The sequence below is a fragment of the Sander vitreus genome, chromosome 7, assembly GCF_031162955.1.
Source record: "Sander vitreus isolate 19-12246 chromosome 7, sanVit1, whole genome shotgun sequence".
NCBI classification, from domain to species: Eukaryota; Metazoa; Chordata; class Actinopteri; order Perciformes; family Percidae; genus Sander; species Sander vitreus.
The window spans coordinates 5,321,797-5,345,675 of record NC_135861.1 but is presented as its reverse complement, the minus strand read 5'-3'; the positions used below and the strand labels follow the sequence as shown (position 1 = coordinate 5,345,675).

Below are 23,879 nucleotides of genomic sequence, written 5' to 3'. Positions count from 1 at the left end.
ATAGTAATTAAAATCCCTCCAATTCAAAAACAATAAAAAGTTTAAATACAAAGTCATCATGTTGAGTCGATTCTGAACCAATCATCTGTTAGATCAGCTGAGAGCCAGGCGTCTCCTGCGTCTCAAACCTGTGGCCGCCTTGATGTCGTGAGGTTATCGTTGCCCACATGTGCATGACGTCAGAGCAAGTCGGGATCAGGTCGGACACAAATCTAACCGGTATGCATCTCCAACGAGCCGATTTAGAACTCAGGACCGTTTGGTTTTATTTATTTTTTTATTAACCTCTTAAGTTTGGGTTCTTTCTTTTCTAGTTATTTTGTTGAGTTTATTATGTTATATTAACATTTATTCACTTTGCTATTTGTAACCCAAATTTGAAATAAAATGATTCTTTTTATATACCTTTGTTACCTTGGTCCTTGCCAGGTATCGACCAAAAGCCGAGTTGCATCAAAACTTCTCCAGTCAAACCACGATTCATTGTACACTTTTTTACAGTTATTTAATACATGTTTTAATCATTTGTTTGTTTTTTTTTCTTTCAAAATGGTTTTCTGCAAAAATCATTTGATGGGGAGGAGTGGTGGTGGTATTGTACGCAACCTGATGCTTCCATTCGTTCAATGGGTATCAAATGAAGTAGAAGAAAAATAAAAGTTGGCAAATGAAGTACTCAATTGGTATTGTTATCACTTTAAGGGTGCTTTTATTGTACTTAAAAAATAAAAAATAATAAATAAAATCACATTACCCAGCAATAGGGAAAATGTGTGAGGGATGTTGAGGGTAAGAAAAAGGACAAAGACAGGGAAAGAAGGCAAAGTACTGTGAGAGAAGAATACAGAGACAGACGGTAAGGGGGGAAAAAAAGAAGCGGAATGGGAACTGAAAATGGAAAGTGAGACAATGACACAGAGACATTGTGTAAAAGTAATACAGGGAGGAGAGGAGAATGTGGAGGAGTGAGAGAAGAAAGTGGAAGAGGGTCAACTGGAGTAGGCAGGGTGGCATGGAGATCGATGGCAGAAGCGAGACAAAGAGTCGAACTGAGTGGGAAGCATTAGAGTCAGAGAGTTGTGAGAGAAAGAGGAACATTCTGAGCTTAATGGTCTGCTGATTATCATATAAATGTGTTCAGTATACAGAGTACTAACCCTACATTACAAGTCCACACTGAAATAGAATGTATAATATGCAGTATGTATATTCTGTAGTATACAATTTTCTGTGAGATTGGACATTGAGTTTGTTACCTCAATACTTCACAAACACTGCATAAAAAAGAAACTGTGCAGCACCACTGACTGTGAGAATTCACTGATGTAATAAGTCAGTTTCAAAAACTCAGCTCAGCACTGATAAGTCATCTGTCTAAAATGTATAATTGAAGGAACTGACAGAGACAAAATTACATTTACATGCAGAAGAAAAACCAATATACTGTATATATTATGTACTATTTTTTAATTAGCATAATGTTATGTATCTGACAAACCCATGTTTGAGCTATTTTGGTTAGCTGTTATCTAATTGGACACTCCTTCTTGCCAATTGTTAGAGGAGAAGATTGATATCGCTTACTATCTATGAAGCTAGAGCCAAGTGACAGGCATATAGCCTGAAGTGCTGAACAGAGGAAAAACAGCAAGCCTGGCTGTGTCAAAAGTTTAGAAATATGTCTACCAGCACATGTAAAGCTTATTAATTAACACATTGCATCTTGTATCTTGTTTGTTCAGTCTGGACACAGGTGGAAAGCTGTGGTTTTATGGGGAATGAGTCTCTTTTCAGTGGCACTTGTGTGCCTATTACCAGCTCTGATCGCAACACAATCCTTAATTCAAAGTGTGTACACCCATACACACACACACACACACACACACACACACACACACACACACACACACACATACACACACACACACGCACAGACAGACAGAATGAAGCCTGATGAGTTACGCCATATGCCAGCAGCAGCAGTTGAAGAAGCAGCACAAATTTAAAAAGAATGATTAACTTTTCAAGCACAGCAAGTAAGCAGGCATTACATTAACACAACATGAAAGAGCGAGAAAGAGAGAGATAAATAGGTTTCCAGTTATAAGACGAAGAGTATCACATTATTCTGTTTGCACACCGCTCATAACTGTGTGTTATGTGATATAACTGGATTAAACTCCCATATGTGTATTTGTGTGTGTGTTGTATTGTGTCCAGTCATCCTTCTCTGTCTATGCATTTCCCAGGCATCATTCACACATCTTTGTAATGTAGCGTGCTCTGCAGATAAGTTATGGATGTTTGCATTTAAGGGCAAACTGTTTTTTTCGCTGCATCATATTTTCTTATTTTTATATTTTCTTCCACTAACTCTGCTGATGATGCACACATATTGCTTTCTAGGACACCACTCTAAACTTGCATGGGGCTGCAGAGGTCATATCAGTCCTTAAACAGAACAGAATCCTTTAATGCTAAGCTATGTCAGGAATAAAGCTAGAGGCCATGTGCACTCAGCTTCACTTTTTTATTTTCTTTATTATGTGATATTCCATGAGATTTTAATTTCACTGTCGGAAGTAGCCAGGAAAAGAACCCCCAAAAATCTCCAATGTAAGACTTGAGACATGACAGGTATTATTATGAATCAAAAGTGCAACCATATGTCTGTATCTAACATAGACTGTAAAGATGGACAATGACTCTCCACTTCCTCCTACAGAACAAAAGGGAAGCTAAAATATCCTGGTTACGGACGCTGCCATCTTGTAATGTTGGAGCCAGAGTCTGCGCAGTAGTGATTGGGCGGTGGAGCCGCGGTGTCGAGGTCCCGCCCTTACACCTGCTCGACTTATCCAGAATCATCCCATCTCCTAATTGTGACCTATGTACACTTGATGTCTCAGGGTCATTTATACATGTGTTTTGGGAGTGTCCCAATGTGTTTGCCTTGTGGAGACATATACTGTATGTCTCACTTTTAGTGATCTGCTTGGAATTAATATTCCACTGTCACTGACCTTGCTTTTACTTGATGATGACTCTGCCTTAGAACTGTCTCTACAGCAGAAGCGTATACTATGGGCTGGTCTCACTGCAGCAAAGAAAATGTTGGCTTTGCGATGGCAACCGCCTCACACATTGTCGTGGCAGCAGTGGGCCAACTCTTTTCTAGACATAGTTATGATGGAGAGATCTGTGGCTCGGGTACATGGAGCTAGTCAGAAAACTCTACATGCATGAGATGAAGCTTACACCTTGGTTAAAGAAAGAGTGCAACATAAATATATTTGACTAATTTTTATCATGTTGTAATGGCAAAAATTACCTTTAAACATGATTTGAATTATATTCTTCTACATTTTGTGTTTAACCTAGAAGATTCCTATGTGGAACAGCTGAAATCGTAAACCTTGGAGACACGTGAAGCTATGTTTTCTTTTAGCCTTCTGTTTTAGTGTTAGCAGATAAGGTTTAAAGTGGTAACCATAAACAAAGTATGGGAACGTAATGTGTACATTGAACAGATAAGGTACATTCATTTCTCCCTGGATAGTTGAGACTTCTCACATAGTTGAGATAAACCTTGGGGTAGAAAGTCAGTCCCTCCAGGATTTCGCGGCCTTTTTTTGAGATTGTTGTGACCCAAAATGCCTGATTTCGCGGGAGCTTTTGTAAAAAATTGCGATACAAGTTGCGATGTCTTTTGTATGTTTGTTGCAATGAAGTTGCGGGAGACAGTGACAGTTGCAAAAAAGTTCAAGTTCATTTTCTTTTTGTATAGTTCTTTAAAAATAAAAAGGAAACTTGTTTTGGGGAGAATAAAACTACTCTGGGCTGAGATTTCCTAGTAACCTTACCAAATAGGCTGAGGATGCTGCTAATGTTGGTATAATATGAAAATGGCTGGTGGATTTAAGACAAAAAATAATAATTTATTGAATCAATCAAATTTGAACATATCTGTCAGTGGCTTGTTGATCTTTACATTGTCAGTTATTTTCCTATGCTGGCCTGGGCTGGGACACACATTCATACGGTTTGATAAAGTACTGACTTTAACTTATCATTGCACTTACAATAATGAGCGTAGCTGCCCTCAATTTAGGTCATTGTGTCGTCTCATCTCCTTTTTCTCCTGCATCCACCGTGTGTGTGTTGTTTGTGTGTGTGTTGTTTGTGTGTGTGTTGTTTGTGTGTGTGCAAGCGTCAGTCGCGGGGGGTACGGAGCAGTAGCCCCACCCGCTGCAGAGGGCCGACAGCCAGGATGGAAACGGCAGCAACTTCAGCGACTTTTAAATCGTTAAAGTCTACATTGATGTTAAAATGTATACAGGTTGGTAGGACGTTCTGAAATGTTTTGCACGGTCTTTCGCTGTACGTTTTGTTGGTAAATGAGTCACACACACATCTCGTCTTCATATCAAAAACAAGGAAATGATCAACCCGTTCTCACTCCCGATTGGTCATTGGCTCTCAGAGTGCACGTGGGACTGCTGTGATTGGTTGAAGTTGTGGGAAACTTCAGGTTATTGGTCAAATGTGCAGGAAAGTTGCGGTGATTGGTCAAAATTGTGAGACGCACCAAAATTCACGGTGATTGGTTGATTTTGCGTGAATTGGCGCGATTGCGACATCGCGAAATCCTGGAGGGACTGGAAAGTGGTACAGAGGGGAAGAAGCGAAGTGTCTCCTGTATGTCTACTATGTTTGATTGTAAGAATACGTGAGTCATGTTTAGGCAGGGGCCATGTCTTTCTATCTCACTGAAGATGCATATAAACTGTGTGCTTTTTCTTATTCGTTGAATACACTTTCCCACTGTGCTGTTGTACTTGTGAAACCGTGTTCCTATATTTGCAAGTATAATAAATACTCAAAGACCAAACTTTGGTTTAATTCTCAAATAGTCCTTATTTGTTTCACCTTGTTCTTTTTGAAAAACTCTCCGGCTGCAACAAGAAACTTTCCACCACAATGTCAGGTATTATACGTGCATGTTTGTATTGTTTTCTTTTTATTTCATGGGGAGGTCGAGAGATCAGGGACAGGGGCTGGCAAGGGGGTCACCGTGGGATGGGGGAGGGTGGGGATGTTTGTTCTGTATTTGTGAGGTAAAAGGTTTTGTGATGTTTTTAAAAGTCTAAACCTGTCCTATTATTGAAAGTTTACCTGTTTATTATCAATAAAAAATTATCTAAAAAAAGATTGCACTTAAGTACAGTACTTGAGGAAATAAACTTAATTGCATTCCACTACTTACATTTGCTTGTGTTTTCAGTATTTGTAGTATTTCTAAAAGCTGACTACGTATGCCAAATTGATGAATATGTATTCTCTGCCTACTTGTGTTGCGTGTCCACAGTGTGACGAGCTCTGTCGGCCCCTGCACAGAGTCTTTCTACCCCTCTGGTGGAGTGTTGGAGAAAAAACATTGCTATGGCAAGCTCCTGTTCTCAGGAGGTCACAGCTACTTTGTGCTGAATGTGTTGCTGCTGGTAGCGTGTAGCGAAATGAATTCATCTCTTTGCAAAATGCTTCCGTGGTAAGATAACATTTTTTCTCGCAGCACTGGTGTGACATTTTGACAGTGACAAGTGTCCAAGTGTCAGTGAGCAGTAACAGTCCTCCAAAGAGACAAAATGAAACAAATGTAGAAACCTATAATCATGGCTGGAAAATGACTGGATGTCAACCGTGCTCTGCAGGAATAAACAAAACACAGGAGCTGCACTGCAAACACAGAGCAGCTTTTAACTGCAACTCTGTCCTTCTGATCAATATTGTACCAAGACTGTAAGATTCCTCAGAGCTGAGAGACACATTTTTTGTCTTTCCATCAGTTCCTTTCACAGCTCTAAAAACCGCCAGGCAGATAAAGTCACAAAGCTGAAGAGCTTATGTTGAAAACAGAACAGTACAGCACTTGCACAACTCTAGACACAGAGTTCAGTATGTGTGTTTGTTGCATAAGAGAAACAGCCTAAAACAGAGGGATACCATGAGTGTGTCAGACAGACTGGAACTACAACTACCACTTACAGCCACAATCCCTTTATCTACTCTACATAAGCACTGAGGGGTGAATTCACAAAGCATGGATTGTGGCCGCTGATAGCACCATGAATTGCGCGTGACTTGCAACTGCTGTCTGCCCCGTCTCAAGGTCCGATTCACAAAAGGTATTGCGCTCATGATATTACAGCGCAAACACGGCCATGACTGACGAGATGCTAGAGACATTCTCAAAACGTCAGAGAAGGAATATAAACGTGACGGAGAGATTTAACATCCCAGTCTGTCAGTGCTGTTGGTGTATTCAAACGCACACCTTCAGACTGTAAAAGAAGATGTCATGATTTGAAGCAGAGGACACTGCTTATAAACTCGCTTTAGTTACCACCAACTCTCAGAAGATGCTAATAATTTCACTGTAACTGCGTGTGGATATTAGCACGAAGCTTTGTGAATTGGACTGTTTTTGCATTAAGGTTCATTTCCATAGAAAGGGGCCAATTTTGTACCAAATGTCTGCATGTTACCTAATTTATCAGAAGCAACAAAGCCTGAGGATTGAGACGCTTCCAATATGTTATCATCATTATCTATTTTAAGCAGATTATTAATTTGCAAATCTGCACAGCAGCTGATTACTTCTTTTTTTGTGATAATTTTTGTGAGTGATGAGAGAGGGCCCATATTATTAAAGGGTAATTTAGTTGTTGTTTTTTTTTAACCTGGATCCTATTTTCCTATATATTTGTGTGCAAGTGACTGATGGGAACAACAACCTTTGAAATTGGTCCAATTAAGCGAAAACGCAACATAACCCTATACGCCAAATGTGCATCGTCAATTTCGTCCACTAAAAGTGCTGTTTTTGCCACTGACAGGCACAGATTATTATTCTAAGTGTCTGACAACATTATGGAAAGGATCCCTACAGAGAAATAACTTTTTAAAACATCTTTAAGACCTTTTTGTTAAGCAGAAACTTTTAGCAATGTATAGAGCCAACATATTTTCACATTGTTAAACTATGTGTTTATTTCAACCAAAACTAGAGTTGTGATTGTTGGAAAAGTGGAAAGATGGCCCAAAACGGATTTTCATAGCTTTATTTTGTTTCTGTCGACTTTAAACAAAGTGTATTTTACAATGCTAAAATTACTGTGTATTTACATGAAGTCTGGTGGCTTTAGTGAACGCATATTCATAGATGTTTTTGTTTAAAAAAATGATCTTACTCTTTAACAAAAGCTTGATCTCCTTAGAAATCCTTTCCATAATGTTGTCAGACACTTAGAATAGTAATTTGAGCTTGGCATTGGCAAAACAAGCACTTTTGTGAACGTAAATTGCAAAGATTTTGCAATTTAATTTTGTGCACAATTGCCCCATAACCTATATTGTAGCTTGTTTCGCTGACTCCCGACAGCAGCGATCTTGCTTAATACTAGACCAATGTCAAATATTGTTGTTTCCATTAGTCACTTAGATACAAAAACATAGGAAAATTGGGTCGAAAAACCTGAAGTTATCCTTTAATGTTAATGTTACTTCATATATGTGGGGAAGGTAAAGTCACGTTCAAGGGGTTTAAAAAGGTCTGGGAAGCACTGGGATAGAAACAGTGCTGGTGAATTCAACATTGAGCAAATAAGTGATACAAAAAAAGAGAAATGAGATGATGAGATCTTGTTTCCTACCCATCATGTAGATTTTATTTCCTCTTACGAAGGGCGTGGCTCCGTACCGCGGCGTGGGCATGGAGGTCATCGGCTGCCATTGGTCCTTCTCCGCGTCATAAACCCTCACCAGGGCCTGTGGCGTTGTGTCGGTTCCCATACCTCCCAGCGCATACACCTTTCCATCTGCACAGAGACATACAAGAGTCCCACACTGTATATTAATAGCTTTTACAGAGCGTATTATAATCTACTCTCTTGGTGCAACAATGTATTGTATAATGTATTTGGTCTCAAGCTTGTTGACATGTTAATGTGAGGTGAATGAACCTCTCCAAGAGCCAGAGAAAGTGATGCATCGCAGTGCCCTTTTGTCCTGTCATTGCTGATCTAGCTGTCATGTCTGCTATCCGTCTGCTCTGTCCACAGTCATCCAAACAACTTGAAATATTAATGCAATGCCTGGGTCTGAGAAGCTTTCAGATGACCCTTTGAATAACCTTTTCACAAGAACACCGCAAACATCCCCAACCACTGCAGTGTCATGAATATACAGAGAGGCAATGAAAAGGGAGAAGAAGAGGGTGCTCCTGCTGAAATACTGGAGAGGTAATGAAAGGATCATGGAAGAGAGGAGAAGAGAAGAAACACTAGGAGGGGACAGGAGAGGAAAGGAAAGGACAGTAGAGGAGCGGAAACACATTTAGAGGAGAGGACAAGAGAGGTCATATCAGTGTAATAGATTAACAGCGTATTGGCACTCTGACAGTTGTGACAACCTAAATCTGAGGGCGAAAGAGAGAGAGAGACGGAGGGAGAGAGGGAGAGGGTGAGCGTCTCAGTCACCCAGACAGATGACAGATACACAGAGCTGTGACTTAAACTGCGAAGAATAAAGCAATAATAAATCTGTCACTCGGAATGCAGCTCAACACAGTGTGATTGCCGCGCAGTTTAGCAGTTATGTAAAAGTAAATCCAATTTGACTGTTGCACATAAAATAAATGACGCAGCAAGGACACTTTCATGCCATAGAGCGTGTCGCAATGCATCCACGTGGAGAGGCGGGGCGAGGCAGGGATGGAGAAAAATATTCAAATACTCCAAATACTTGGCTTGTTAAAAAAAGAAATGTCTTCACCAGGGAGCTAAGTGGGTTGAGCAGCACCAGATACAATGTAAGCATGTCTGGTGCTGTAATGATCTATCTATAAATAGGAGCTTTATACTGTATATGCCCCCCCATTTAGCCTCAGTTGTATTTTCACCAGTGGGGAATCGATAAAATGACTTTTGATTTGTTTGTGGTGAGATCCCCTTTATAATGCGTAAGAAGAGTCTACCATATTGGCTCTGTGAGGCTGTAATGGTCATTTTAAAGAAAACCAAGCTGTTAAATAAACCAATGTATTTGTCAAATCAAAATTTTGACCAGATAATATGCTAGATTTAAAAATCTGGGATCACCCACGTCACAAAGATCACTAATGTCTTCATCACATTGCATGGTAATCCATAAAGCAGAATCACAAATATCAACCTCATGGAGGAAAATTCAGATGATCACCAAAGTCAGTAGGCATCATCTTCTAGGGACCATGAATGCTTGTGAGAACATTTACATAGTGTACAGCTTAATGAAAAGGTATTATTAGAATTGTATAGGTGTCATTCTAAATGGCAGTGGGTGCTGGCAACTTGTCTGTATCCTGAATGGTCTGAGTGATTTTCTCCTACAAACCAGTTCATGAGAATGTGTTGCAAGTAACTAGCAAATCATTTGCACTTCCTACCCTAAAATGATGGACTTAAATGTAAACAATGAAAACTGATTTTAATCAATGATGATCTTCCAAATCACCACTTAATCACATAGTAGAAAAAAAATGGCTGCCACACTGCTGTAGTGACAATTTAAAGGGTTTTGAATTTCTGGCAACAGACTAAATTGCTTTTACACTTCCAAAAGCTCCTATGTCTGAGCAGCATGATAATAATTTCCATGTACAATGAAATAAGAACCTGTTTTCACTGAGATTAGAGTTAGAAAAAATATGATTTATGTGCCCGGAGAAGAGCTTGGAAAGGATTTCTTTTAAATGTGTTCTATGGGGCACTTTCGGCTTTTATAAGCCAATAAATCACAAGATGTGACATGCTCCAACACTCTCATGCTATATTACACATTGATCCAAATATATTCTAGGAAAAGATAGCATAAACATTCTCTTCTTTGAATACTTTCTAAAACATAGCAGTACTGTAAATTATTTTCATTCACATTGATCACTATCAAGGTGCAAAAGGAATATATTTGAACCACCAAGACCTGTTTTTCCATCCCAGTTTCCACTAGGAAACAGGTTCAAATACTGTTTATTAACACTAATACATAATATCACAATATACCCAGTTGACAGGGGTACACTTGATTGCACATAGTGCTGATACATCATAACTAAAAGAGATCAACATAGATTCAAATTGAAATTACTTGTGTAAAATTCAGCTCATGTAACAGTAAAAAGTGGCAAATATAGGATAAAACTTACAGAATTGTAGTTTCCATCTAATGGCAAAAGTACAGAGAGAGTTCAACTACAATTTGCACCACTTTGACAACACGTCACATATAACTGCAAATAAAACAAATGCAGACACAAAATTTGCTGCAAGTTTGACTCCTTTCGACTCCAGACTGTCTGAGCTTCTCACTCAGTTGGTCACTAAAGGCCAACTCATGCTTCTGCGTGAAATCGACCCCGTGGGTACGTACGTGGGTAAGTGGAGATGCCGACCCTACGCCGGACCCTACGCCATAGCCTGACGCCCACCTCTCAAAAAATGCAACTACAAGTCGCGATGGCGCAGACCGCAACAACTGTGATTGGTCCGCTTGGCCGTGGCTTGATAGCGTTGCATTTCTCCCATAAGCCTCATTTCCGGCTCCAACTTCTCCAAAAAAACATGAAATCAAGGAGTGGGTTAACTTTTCCTGCTACAGATTTCCGACCGTAGTCAGAAGAACAGGGGAGACACTTTGTTTCTCCCACTATGACTCTAGAGTTGGTACTCGCTCCGAAGCTAATCACCAACGCACACACAAATATATATATGTATGTGTATATATATATATACACACACACACTACTGGTCAAAAGTTTGGGATCACTTAGAAATTTCAATTCCACTCCATTATAGACAGAATACCAACTGAGATCAGTTGCATTGTTTTTTTAATCAGGGCAGCAGTTTTCAGATTACATTATGTTTTAAGCATCAACGACTTAATTTCATGTACTTGGATACACTTTTATGAACCAATACCTTTATTGTGTGCAGAAGAAAACCACAGATGACAATTCAAAATATATAAAAAATATAATGGAAAGTATGTTGTTGCATGTGATTGGGCATTTTTAAGAGAGTATATGGAAATCCTGGAGCTTTCTTAGTGGGTATACTGCGTATACCTGCGTATCACGTAGACTACACCACTGCTCCCCCCACACACACACACACACACACACACACACACACACACACACAACGGCCCTGCTATTCTCCTAAAGAGATCGACGCACACACCAAAGCACAAGTATAAACATCAGGCCACTTATAGGCTACGGCAAAAGCTCTGCGTGGAGCCTCCGCAGAACCATGACTCACACTTAAGGGTTAGCCCAACCACACTGAGAAGGAAACAAATTTAACTTGATCCTTTCTGTCAGTGCCCAGAGCTTCTGAGCATACTGTAGGTAAGGGTTGCACCTCAGCTCAGCTACTTCTTCATCACGACAAACCGGTACAGTGTTCATATTACTGCTAACGCGACACCAATCCGCCTGTCTGTCTCTCAGGCAACATAGAGGTTGCCCTGTCTCATCGTTGGAGGTTGTTGAATGCACAATGTAAATTTTTGATCTAAAATCTCACCGTATCTAACTGTTTTAATGCTATACAGGATCATACTGTAAATGGCAAGGCATTCTGGGAGAAAAAAAATAATATTAGAGCACTATCTGCGAATGTTACAGATTACAGGTATTTACTGTTAATACCAATGCATCTTAAAATAAAGGAAATGGCAGAAATTAAACTGCAGCTAGTATATTACTGTAAATTCAGATAATATGGTAAATCTGACAGTAAAATTTAAAAAACAGTATACTTACTGTAAATAAACAGTAGTTTACTGGTGAAGCTGCTGCCAGTACATAACTGTAAATATACTGTCAAGGTTTTTTATTATTACTCCGCTTGTGTCTTTTATTTAGAAAGAAACAGAGCATTAAATCTGTGTTTTTATTTACAGGTAATATTCTTCTTAAAACATGGTAGATTTTAACATCAGTCAAGGATAAGGCAATAAAACAGAGTGGGACACCATTATCATAACGTATCCGTGTTTTAATCAAGAAAACTAAACGACTTTTGGCCCAGCCGCGGTCTGATCGGATGCAATCGCCTCTAATTAAGGAAACCATGCTCTATTCTCTGCCCGTCACCCCGGGAGACTCCATGGCAACCACAGCGTAACCTACAGACTCTTATTATGGGGTGGCTGTTTGGCAGGTTGGTGCTTTGTGAACAAAATCTGTCACCAATCAAAGGCAGACCAGTACTGAGTCTCTACCTGGAGCTTAATGATAACATAAATAAGATTTATGGACAGAATGTGCACATAACGCCCCTGTACTACACCAATCATCAAAAAACAATGACGCACAAAAGTGCAAATGTAGCAGTGTATGGGACTTAATACACATTAGTTAAGTTTTATATCTTTGTCCTTGATGATGTACAAACTCTGACTGCGGCTTTGATTCCTCTACAGCCCAACATCTTTCATCACTCTCTGTCTTTGTGTCCCTTTCTTGTTGACACCCGACTACCTGTCCCTCATCACTTTATCTTTTTTTTTTATTTACAAGGGTGGGGGTGGGTGTGGGGGGGGGGGTTACGGGGCTGCTGCATCCTCCTCTCACTGCTACTTTTACTTTTCTTTCATCATTTTCAATCCCTTTCCTCCCATTCGGTTTAATTGACTTCACACGTCCCTTTCTTCTCTTGCCTATCATTATATCCTTCTCTCTCATCTCTCTTTTCATTACTCCGTATCCATTTGCATCCTCCCCAATGCAGCCTTCAGCTGGCATTGGATGCTTTGCCCCCTGAAACTGCAGAGAACGCAAGATCTCTTTTGGCTATATTATTAAGTTAAGTGTTACTTTAGATACATTTTTCAAACAACCAATCATCACAGCAACAGAGTAATCTAATGTATTTTTGCCTTGAAAATAATAATAAATCCTGTGCATGCTGCGTGAAATCACGTTTCTGCTAAACAAATCGAGTTATTCTACTGAGAGAAAAGGGACGACGATAAGTTAAAGTATGAATACATGAGTAAAAATCAAATAACCAACTAGTAATGAATATTTAGCTTTTCAGTCTGTCTTTTACTCTTCCTTCGAGTTGTCACATTTAGCTTTTCTGTCTCCTTAAGGCAGAGCTCTCAGACCAGCCTTATGTAACGCTGACAAAAAGTATATTTGATCCCTGATTTTCACTTTGATTTCACTTGTCGTTGGAGTATGTTAAAACACAGCTTAGCCCTTTCTAAGGATTAATAACCTATTCAGTTTTCTTTTAAAAGTTTAATAGTTTTTTTCCTTCTTCTAAGGGCTTTGCCCACTTTGGAAACATTTGTTTAGTGATAACCTGTAGGCCTCTGAAGTTCTAGTTAGTTTAGTAGAGGGCTTACATGACCAGCAATAAATCATCAGACCAGTGCTCCTATTTTAAGAGGCCTCCTGAATCTAGACTCAGTCTGGATTAAACACATTTAGGGCGAGAAAGAAGATGACAAAGTAAAAACGGAGAGAGAGGGCTATGAAAATTGAGAGCAGAAGGGGGGAGAGATATTTCAAACCCTCAAAATAAATGTACATCCTACTGTGTGTGTGTGTGTGTGTGTGTGTGTGTGTGTGTGTGTGTGTGTGTGTGTGTGTGTGTGTGTGACATTTATCACGCTGTAATTGCCAGGAGTGGATATTGCATCAAAAACAAGCAATTTTTGCAATTGTTTGCAGCAATTGCAGTCTTGAGTCTCCATGGATAGATCGATGAGCCATGTGGACACTGGCATATATAGTACCACACTACAACATTGGAAACTTAATTCCATTAAATGCAATGTCACACTCCAGCGGGATATTCCTTTGAGTTTCAGTTCCAGTTCAGTGTTTCAGTTTAATAAGCTCAAAGCCACAATCCTTCTGCTACAGCAGCAAAGCAGTATTTAGTCAAACCGTATGCAGGATGGGATGTCTTTTCAATCCTTGAAAGATACCCAACCCTTGGGTGAGGCTCGCCATCAAACCACCACTTTAAGCTAGTGACAGACACTCACACAGAGGGGTCAATACTATATACAGTACTGGAGAAATCCCAATGTCCTCTTTAGTGAGGCGAAGGGTCAATCAATATGCCTGTCCGAACCTCCATCTAAAGACCACCTTGAGGAAGGAAGAGATCAAAGTGTATTATTGGCTTTAAAGAAATCGGCCCACTGTGAGGAAAAGAAGCATAAATAACGGCTGCATAAAAGAAGCCGGTTCAGGCACTGAGTTTACATTCACACTGGAGGCAGGACAGAGGGGAAAGCATCTTCCTTTCAGTCGTGTGAATGTAGAGAACACAGACCTGCAGCAACAATTTAAGTCTGTCCCTGCACGCACCATGTGGACTTGACAAAAATAGAGTGAGAATACACTTTTTTATTTTTTTTACACGTACACTCTGATAGATTTCCCAGGTTGAATAGTAGCAGCAAATGAACTGAGAAAAGACGATGTTCTGCACAGATTTGACATAAACCCAGGAGACTATTCTGAAATAATTGTGTTGAGGTTTGTTTCAGCAGTCAGGCAGTGGACTGAAACACTGAAATTAAACTTGAATGGTTGTAGAATTCGACCTAGAACTGAAAAAGGGCAGTATGACGCCTCTTCCTAACAAACAGCGAGCAAACTTTTTCCAGATAATCTTAGGGCAATGCCGCGATTATTGCGCGGGCGTCAACACAACAGACGTTTATTTGATCCCTGCTACAACGTGATACTGATACCGTCCATCACTGCAGCCAGAGACGGACTGTAACGAAGTATAGCCACACTTTCAACTGTGAAAAATGCACAACTGGACATGTTCCAGCAGGAATGTGATCCGAAATTGGGGAGAAATGTACAACATCGCCAACCAAGATAACATGTTTCTCTAACGTTAGCATGCAGATACATGTAGCAGAGGAATGACTGTTAGGAAGTATAGCAGCAAAATCACCCATAAAAGCTTCTAAACTTACAAAAACTACAGAATCAAACATGTTCCAACAGGAATGGGACCCAAAATTGGTAAGAAATAATTAACAACATCTGCAACCAAGATGACTTTGTAGCAGTGTATGTAAAATATAAACACTGCAGCAATGTCTGTTGAATGGTGCTGAATCCCATGTGTTGACGCCTGCGCAGAATGCCCGTGTTGACGTTGACATGTGTATCAGGTGCAATGTAGCATCTACCCCTCTCCATTCGCCTCATACTGTGCCTCAGTCACATGCTCAGACACACACAACAAAAGCTGAATGCCAGTAAATGAATGACATTGTTAGTAAGTGAAGTTCAGTCCAAAGATAGTCCAGGCAGGCGCTATAAATAGCTCCGTCATGACTTCCACAAACAGAATGTGGGGGGATAACATTGACCACCTAATCAATCAACATCCCATGCAAGGGGCAGAATCAACCAAGAAGCAGTTCTTTTTACTACTGGAATGCCCAAAAAGAGTCTGAAAGCATCAAAGGCAATACAAATATACTTCCAAGAATACCAGCAGCATCAGTCATTTCAGCAAATAAGGGACCGTTCGGTATGTATGGAATGGACCACTGGAGGAAAATAGGGGAGGGTCATGTCTTTTTATTCTTTGTTGAGGGGAGGGTCATCTATTTTTTTTTTTGTCTGGGGGGAGGGTCACCCAACTTTTGTATTCGTGAGAACAGCAACATTTCAAAGTGGCTTGTTTGGTGCATATTTATCCATGTAGCTCCATGTAGCTCTCTCAGTCTCGGCCCCTGTCGCTAGCAGATGGGTCCCTCCCTATTTAGTCAGCCAGACAATTTGAACTGTAGCTTTAGAGACCATGGGATTTCCCAAAGTGAATAAATCCCGCTCGCACATATAAACACAAAACTGCTTTGCTAGCTCCATCGTGTTGTAACTAAGACATCTGATGAAAAAATAATTTTATTCATTAGCATGATTGCCGTACTGTTTAGTTCAAAAACAGCCAAAACACCGTATGAAAACACAACGGACCAGACGCGAGGAATGTGCTTTGCATTAATTAATGATGATTTTAATATTAATTATGGAGCACCTTGAGAATCCATGCGGCAGGGCCTCACAACGTTAAGCAGGCCAGTCATGGAGATAGCCTATCAGGTTTTTAAGCAAACAATATAATTTTGTTACATAAAAAAACCCTGTGCAGTGTGAGAAGAAAGAGGAGCTAGTCTATGCTATCTGCTTGTAAATCTTTGTGTCACAGGTGGCAGTGACTACATCATCCCTTAACCCAATAGCAACAGCTCTTAGAGGGCGAAGCCTATAGGAAATAAAATGATAGTTACGTATTGTAACTCCAGATTTTATGAGTATAGGCATAGCCCTCTAAGATCCAGGCCACCTGCTTCACTAACATTGGCTGAAGAAAAATGCTGATGTTGGGAGCAGATCTATGGTCTCGCAGCTGTAATATACAGTAACTGCGGACATAAGAGAGGCCCGTGCAGGGCACAAGGGCGCGAAAGAAACCTTCACGACTGTGCATGCGCGAGGGATAAACCCAATAGCAACACCTCTTAGAGGGCTATGTCTACTACTCATACTCATAGAATCTGGAGTTACAATACGTAACTATCAATATTCCACCAGACGCAACACAGCGCGTCCCAGAAGCGTGCGTGAAACGGCTCTCCACTCTGATTAAGATACGCGCCAGGTCTATTTTCACGTGAGCCGAACAGCCCCAGGCAGGACGTGGAACGGCAAGAGCATCCAGTCAATTTACCAAAAGACACCCCCAATATCGTACACGTCTCCTCTACAACACCATGGACGACAAGAGATTCATCTTGGAGGTGGAAAAACATAATACGACAGATCCTTTTTATAAGCACAGCGCCAGAAAAGAGAAGGCATGGAGAAGTGCTTGGAGTGCAAGGTAGATAATAGCTTAATAAACACGTGATTGTTCTTTCAAGTACAAACTTGTAGAGACAATACAATCTGCAAGTAGGGTTATGGTCTGGTCCAACCAGATACAACAAAACACTTTCTCACCGCTGTTAAAAACAAAATCCTATAGCTGAGAGGTTGTGACTTTCTCAACAGCACCAAAAGGAGTATTTAGAGCAGTAGCAGTTTCAAACAAACAACTTTCAAATTAGTAAGAGAAGCTCACTCCTCTCAGGAGGCTCCTCTGAACTAATCAACAAACAGGAAGCTAATCTTTGCAGACCTTTCCTTTCCAGGCCTTCACTGGTGTCATTCGCTCTCCTTTACTTAACTCACAATCTTGCAGCACAAAACCTTACCCATTACTTTAGCATCTATTGACTTTTAGTGTCTTCTTGAAATAAATGATTCATATGACAGCATTGAACCTGCTGCACTCCTACAATAGTCACAATGCCACTCAAGCAGGGATTCAAAAATCAAAATTCTAGGGCTTTTACTGCTCTTGTTATGTGGGGACCTGGCATGGCAGCGGTGAGCCAATGTCTTCTGTACACTTCAAACCGTGTTTAGGAAATCAAGCACTCAGGAAATTAGCTTTTGATTTGTAGCCCAGTAAAAAAGTTGATTTGTAGTTCAGTGGATGACTGAGTAAAGCTCTTATCAGGTTTGACAGGAATCAAAGAGTGTACAGGGAAAAGGCTGTGCTAATTATTGCCACTGTGACTGTGAAATGAAAGAATTATGTTTCAAGTTTTGTAATTACTTGACTTAAAGCATAAAACCAGTGTTTTCTGTCTGATTTAAGTTCATTGAGACAGTGTTTTTTGCATGCCGGTCTATTTTTATGCTGGTACCCTGTACAGCCCACTAGGTACAGAGTTGAATTAATGCTTCCATGGTTCAACTCCCACTGGGACTGCAATCATATCCACTCACAGCACTGTCAGGCGCTATAGGGTTTAGCATCCCCAAAAGGACACATACACTAAAGCACTACTGTGCTATGTTTAGGGATGATTGAACACTACCCTTCCAGCATATCTTAAACGGACTACTACTACGTGACCTTCTGAAAAACACTCCAAATCGCAGCATCCAATTGGAAAATGTCCTCACTAACTGACAGCAATTTTGTATAAATGTGTAATGATTCTTTGGCTCCTATTCTAATCTGTTCACAAGTGCCCACAAACATAAACCTTTTCATAACTTCAGTATAAAATAAGAGTTGATCACTTTGACATCTATATAATTATATCTGATGCTATACGACTCTTCAAATGATGACAATAAGGCCCTATAAAAATGTTTTCCACTATCCTAGATTCTATATATATATATATATATATATATATATATATATATATATATATATATATATATATATATATATATATATATAAAATCATCTCCTTTGTTTCTACATTTGGGTTGTTTATTTCAGCCTAACAACAGTCTTCCAATCCTTTAAAAGAGTCTACAGCCAGCTCTGTGAGGCTGTACTGTGATTGTACTTTACTGTGTTTTGAGCTAAATGGTAACATCAACATTCTGATATGCTCACAATGACAATGCTAATGTTCAGAAGGTATAATGTTTACTATGCTCATCATCTTACTTAGCAAGTTAGCATGCTAATATTTGGTAAGTAGCACTAAATCAAAGGTACATCAACAAAGGCTAATGGGAATGTCATTCATTTTGCAAGTATTTGTTCATAATGGACAAATTAAAACTCTGACTTGATGATGGCGCTGGATGACAACTTAACGGATCCCTAAAGTTCTTACAATTCATCCTGAGGGAAACATGAATGTCTGAACCAATGTAAATAGTAGTGCTGTCAGTTAAACGCGCTATTAACGACGTTAACACAACCCATTTTATAGGCGTCAATGTTTTTATCGCGAGATTAACGTTCTTTTTGGCCTAGCAAACTTTGTAGTTTTTATCACCTGTTGTTGCAACAACTAGTAACGTTAGAAAAACTACAACAAAACAACAGGCACGCTGCGCACACTTGTTTGGGCTTGCGAGCCGGCCAAAGATTAGTAGGCTAACGTTACGTTTTAAAGTGGATGGCGAGTGCGAGATGCCAAAATGGATGCCAATAAGATTCTGAATGGAAAGTTTACTTTTAAAAGTTGCCAAATGGTTCCATTGACAAGAACAAAGTGATCTGTGTGTTTTTTTGTTGTGAACTGAGCTATCATCGCAGCACGTCCAGTCTGAAATACCACTTGATGGCCAAGCACACAGCTGATGCGAATTCTCCGCCCCCTCGTCAAAGCCAGGCGACAATGGATGACTTCAGACAGAAGCACATGGATACCACAACTAAGAACAAACTTACTGCAGCCATAGCTAAATGGGTGGCTACTGCATGTAGGCATGTTAACATTGTGGAGGACGAGGGTCTAGCTGATATCTTAGCATTAAAATGAGAAAAAATAATGGGACAAAAAGAAATCAAGGAATAGATAAATTTAGAATAGATAAAATTGTGTGATTAATTGCGACTAATGGCAAGTTAACTATGACATTAATGCGATTAATCGTGATTAAATATTGTAATCGTTTGACAACACTAGTATATAGTATATATTGTAGTATCACAATCCATCCAACAGTTGACCAGACATTTCACTTAAAACATAATTGTCAACCTCATGGTGGCACTAGAGGAAAAGTCAGGGGCTCACCAGAGTCAGTAGTATTCATCCTCTGAGGACCAGGAATGTCTCTAACAAATTTAATGGAAATGCATTTAGTAGTGGTTGACATATTTCCGTCTTCAAAATAGACAAGAAAGGCCTTGGAGATATAGTTATTAGAGCAAGCAGAGGTGTTTGGCAAAATGTGTTTTAAATTATGTCAATATTGTACATGTATAAAATGTTACAAATACTAAATAAGACTGCATACTGAGATGTCAAACATAGGACAAAAAAGAAAAGAAACTAACAAGAGAAACAGAATATATATATATATATATATATATTTATTTATTTATTTATTTTACTTTTTTGCAGACAAGTAGAATGGTAATGGATAAAGCCTGGATAAAACAAAGGCTTTTTGACACAGAAAGAAAGGAACAGCCAAGACAGACGAAGCATGAATGGAAAACACTCAAACTGCCACTACCTATGTTTGTCTAAAGTAAAACTGCAGCACTATGTGAAAACTTTGTCTTGAACACTGCAGGTGCACTATAAGCAAACAAGAACAGCTTGATTTTCATTGATTTTAAACCCACTTTAAATTCACCATGAAGCCTCATCGGCAGCCATCGATCAGCTAACAAGTGATGAAGCGCTTGTCCAGGAAAAATAGGTTGATATTGATATCTGGTAGCCTCTCCTCTTTGCAGATAAACCCATCCAGAACATTCAGTTTCCTGACCTGTGTCCTGACCCTCCCCACTGGGCTGTGACATTTACTGCGCTGTACATACTGTACGCACATTCATTTGGCTTTATGCTAAGTACGACGTGACTGGAAAACTCCAGCATGTGAATGTGTCGGCCGGCCAGTAGTTATCTGTCCTTGAATCTGGGGAGCGGAGCTTCTGAATCGGGGGCTGTATTTGTATTATTTGTATTTGTTCAGCATTGCTTACTGCATGTTTAAATAACTCTATTGCATGAAATCATGTTTGATCCTGAAACAAAATGTCAGGGAGGAGTAAACAGCACAGAACAGAGACAATGGAAAGGCTAACTAGCCCTGTGAGTAGTCCCTACGCCACAAAGCCTTTATAGCAATGCCTATTTCGCAAACACACATAGATGAACTTCACTGTAACCGGGCCTTTAATATCAATGATTTTGAGTTCAAATATGTTCCCATAATCTGCTAAAATATAAATGAAAAACACAATTTATACATGGATAGTGGCTTGTCCATTTACTGAGATTACTTTTTTCATTTAGATGAGGATTTTTGCATGACAAATTAGTCAATTCACATTCAAACAGTTTCCTCTGGGTCTAATGCAGGTCGCTGAAAGTGTCACATCACAGACTGTAGGTTATAATGTTCAACTCAAATTCATTTCCATGGCTGTTAAATCCCCTTAACCACCTCACAACTACATAATGGATCAGTTCGCATTAGCGGGACAGTTTTTAGCATTCAACTTTGCTTCTTTAATTCTGTCACAGTACTGCAATTACATTGCACTACAGTTAAAGCTATAATATTTTAGAAGTTTTAGGTCCATTAATACTGTATGACTCTTGACATTGCTAAACTTGTTATTTGCTGATGTCCAACAACAAGTACTTGAAGCTGAAGTTATTTTTTGTACAACATTTTTGTGAATGAAGCCTGCCCACAAATGGAGCATGACAGGTGGCTTTATTTAGCAATTTTGTGACATTGATTATGATTGAGTTTTTTAATTCTTGTAAATCTGCAACTGCTAGTAAACAGGTGGTATTCGGTATTTGGTTTAGGATAAAAATACAAAAATGTTCCTGCATGAGGCCAAATCTAAATGTTTTTTTCTTTTTTTTAAACATGCCTGTATGTCCCTGTGTGTGCTGCTATTACACGTCCTGGTTTCAGTCTGACTGAAATACATGTTTCTGCCGTTTCACAGGAGAAACTTCTTGCTGTCATTAATCCCTTAAAGCACCTTTCCATTTAGATGGATATCCATCAGTGCAGCTGCTTTCCTTCCACAGACTCTCTCTATTTACACAGTTTCCAGTTGCTTCTTCCCTCTGCACGCTGCACTAATCAGATTTCCTGTAAAGCCACTGTTGAAATGATTGGGAGCAACAGTAAGTGCCTCTGTTTGGTAACTGCTGTTTTAATTTGTAAGCCTTGTACAAAGCAGAGCATAATAGATTCTGTGTATTCAGCAACAGTGTGAGGACAGGTTTTTGTCAAGCTCCACAAGAGAGAATAAGAATATATAATTGTAATACTTTGCAGTGTGTGTGCATGTGTGTGTGTGTGTGTGTGTGTGTGTGTGTGTGTGTGTGTGTGTGTGTGTGTGTGTGTGTGTGTGTGTGTGTGTTGATTGTAAATGATGAGATACAGAGACAAGCCAGCTGTGATGTTGTGCAGGCTTGTCCTTGTTTTTCAAACACAAGGTAGCGGACATAAACCTAAAGTGACAGCTTGGCGATTCACAGCACAGGCCACAGCGGTGACACACACTCTCTCACACACACTCTCCATCAGTCAACGGCTACATTCATCTTCCTCTTTCTCCGTCTTTCTCTTCATGACACAAACATAATCAGACACTCTCTCCCCCCATCTCTCTCTCTCTCTCACGCTCTTTCTCTCTGATACAGACACACACATCGGCTAATGTCTCTGATCTGTCCCATTCTGCAGATGTGACAGCGGTGATTGTGTTGTGTTGCCTGAGCTGAGTTGGCTGATGACAGGTCGGCAACACAGCAAGCCACGGCAGCAGGCTTTGCTCTGCACAGTTCAAACACAGAGACAAATCAACATTGTTACCCGTCATTCTGCTACTGTCAACACTGGCACAAACACGGCTGCCACAGCCAGTCTCCTACAAAACAATATGTGTGTATAAATGTCTCTCTGACGATTACAGAGGAGGTTTGCAATGTTCTCATGGGAGACACAATGAACTGGATGAAGAAAGATATCAGATACATTAACACAGCAAACATAAGTGTGTTGGATTCACAATGGTCATTTTAAAGGGTCAGTTCACCTCAAGTGACAGCTTGGCGATGCACAGCACCGGCTACGGTGACACACTCTCTCTCGCACACGCTCTCCATCAGTCAACGGCTACATTCATCTTCCACTTTTTCCGTCTTGCTCTTGATGACACACACATAATCAGGTAGACACAGACACATAATCATCTCCATGTTAGCCGATGGGACATGGACCAAACTAAAAAAACAAAGTACATGTCAAATAGAGTTTTCTGTCATTTTAGGTAGTTCTGATCACGTTGATGTTTGTTCAAGTGTTAATTTTTCTAATAACTTTTTATTAGTTATTTGATGCTGTAAAAACAGGGTGAAACATCACGATTGATAGCTGTGATTGACTCGCAATGGGTCGAGCGGGCGTACGGCAGGACGTCGATATCGTGGCTCCGCCGCCCAATCACTGCTGCGCATACTATGAGCCCTATTTTAACGATCCAAGGACACAGGTGCAGGTGCGTTTAGGGCGTGTAAGAATCCACTTTTGTTAGTTTAACGGCAGAAAAAAGGGTTTGTGCGCCAGGCGCATGGTTCAAAAGGGTTGTACTTAGTGTCTTCATTAATTCATAGGTGTGTTTTGGGCGCAACATGCAATAAACCAATCAGAGTGTCATCTCCCATTCCCTTTAAAAGCCAGGCGCGTTTGTACCTTGGCGCATTGCTATTATGATGGCAGATTTGCTAAGCAGGAAAGAGAGATTTTCAGGAGAAGAAACTGATCTGTTGGTGTGTTAATTGAAAGCGTGCAAGCAGATCATATCATAATACTATTTCACATTGTAATGTTTTTATTTTTAATCTTTTGCATGTTTGTGTGCTGTTGCGCGTCCCTGTGTGTGTAACAAGCATAGTGCACGAGCCTAGGCACATTTTACTAATGCGCTGTTAAAATAACAATGAAATGCTGTGTTATTGACTTTAGAACAGGTTTTTGATGGTCACTTTCCGCTGCCTCAAGATAGCAATACGCCAAGAATGCACTTGAACACACTTTCCTGTAAGACAAGCACACCGATGCGCACACTGATGGGCACACCGATGGGGGCACAGATTGGCGCAGGTGCATTTGCTATTTAAACGACGTGGGCACTGGACGGGAAATTGAGAACTGTGTCAGTCTTAAACTAGCAAAGACACTTGCGTCGGGCTTTGCGCTGCGCCGGGTG

The 23,879-nt window shown here is 40.0% G+C and overlaps 1 protein-coding gene across 1 annotated transcript in view; it reads right to left on the bottom strand.

Moving 5' to 3' along the window:
• The window catches only part of klhdc8b (kelch domain containing 8B), a 138,428-nt gene that overhangs the window by 53,802 nt on the left and 60,747 nt on the right, over positions 1–23,879 (bottom strand). The window contains exon 2 of the mRNA XM_078254309.1: positions 7,713–7,877. Within this exon, the coding sequence (XP_078110435.1) occupies positions 7,713–7,877 (165 nt within the window). The remainder of the gene's footprint in view (positions 1–7,712; positions 7,878–23,879) is intronic.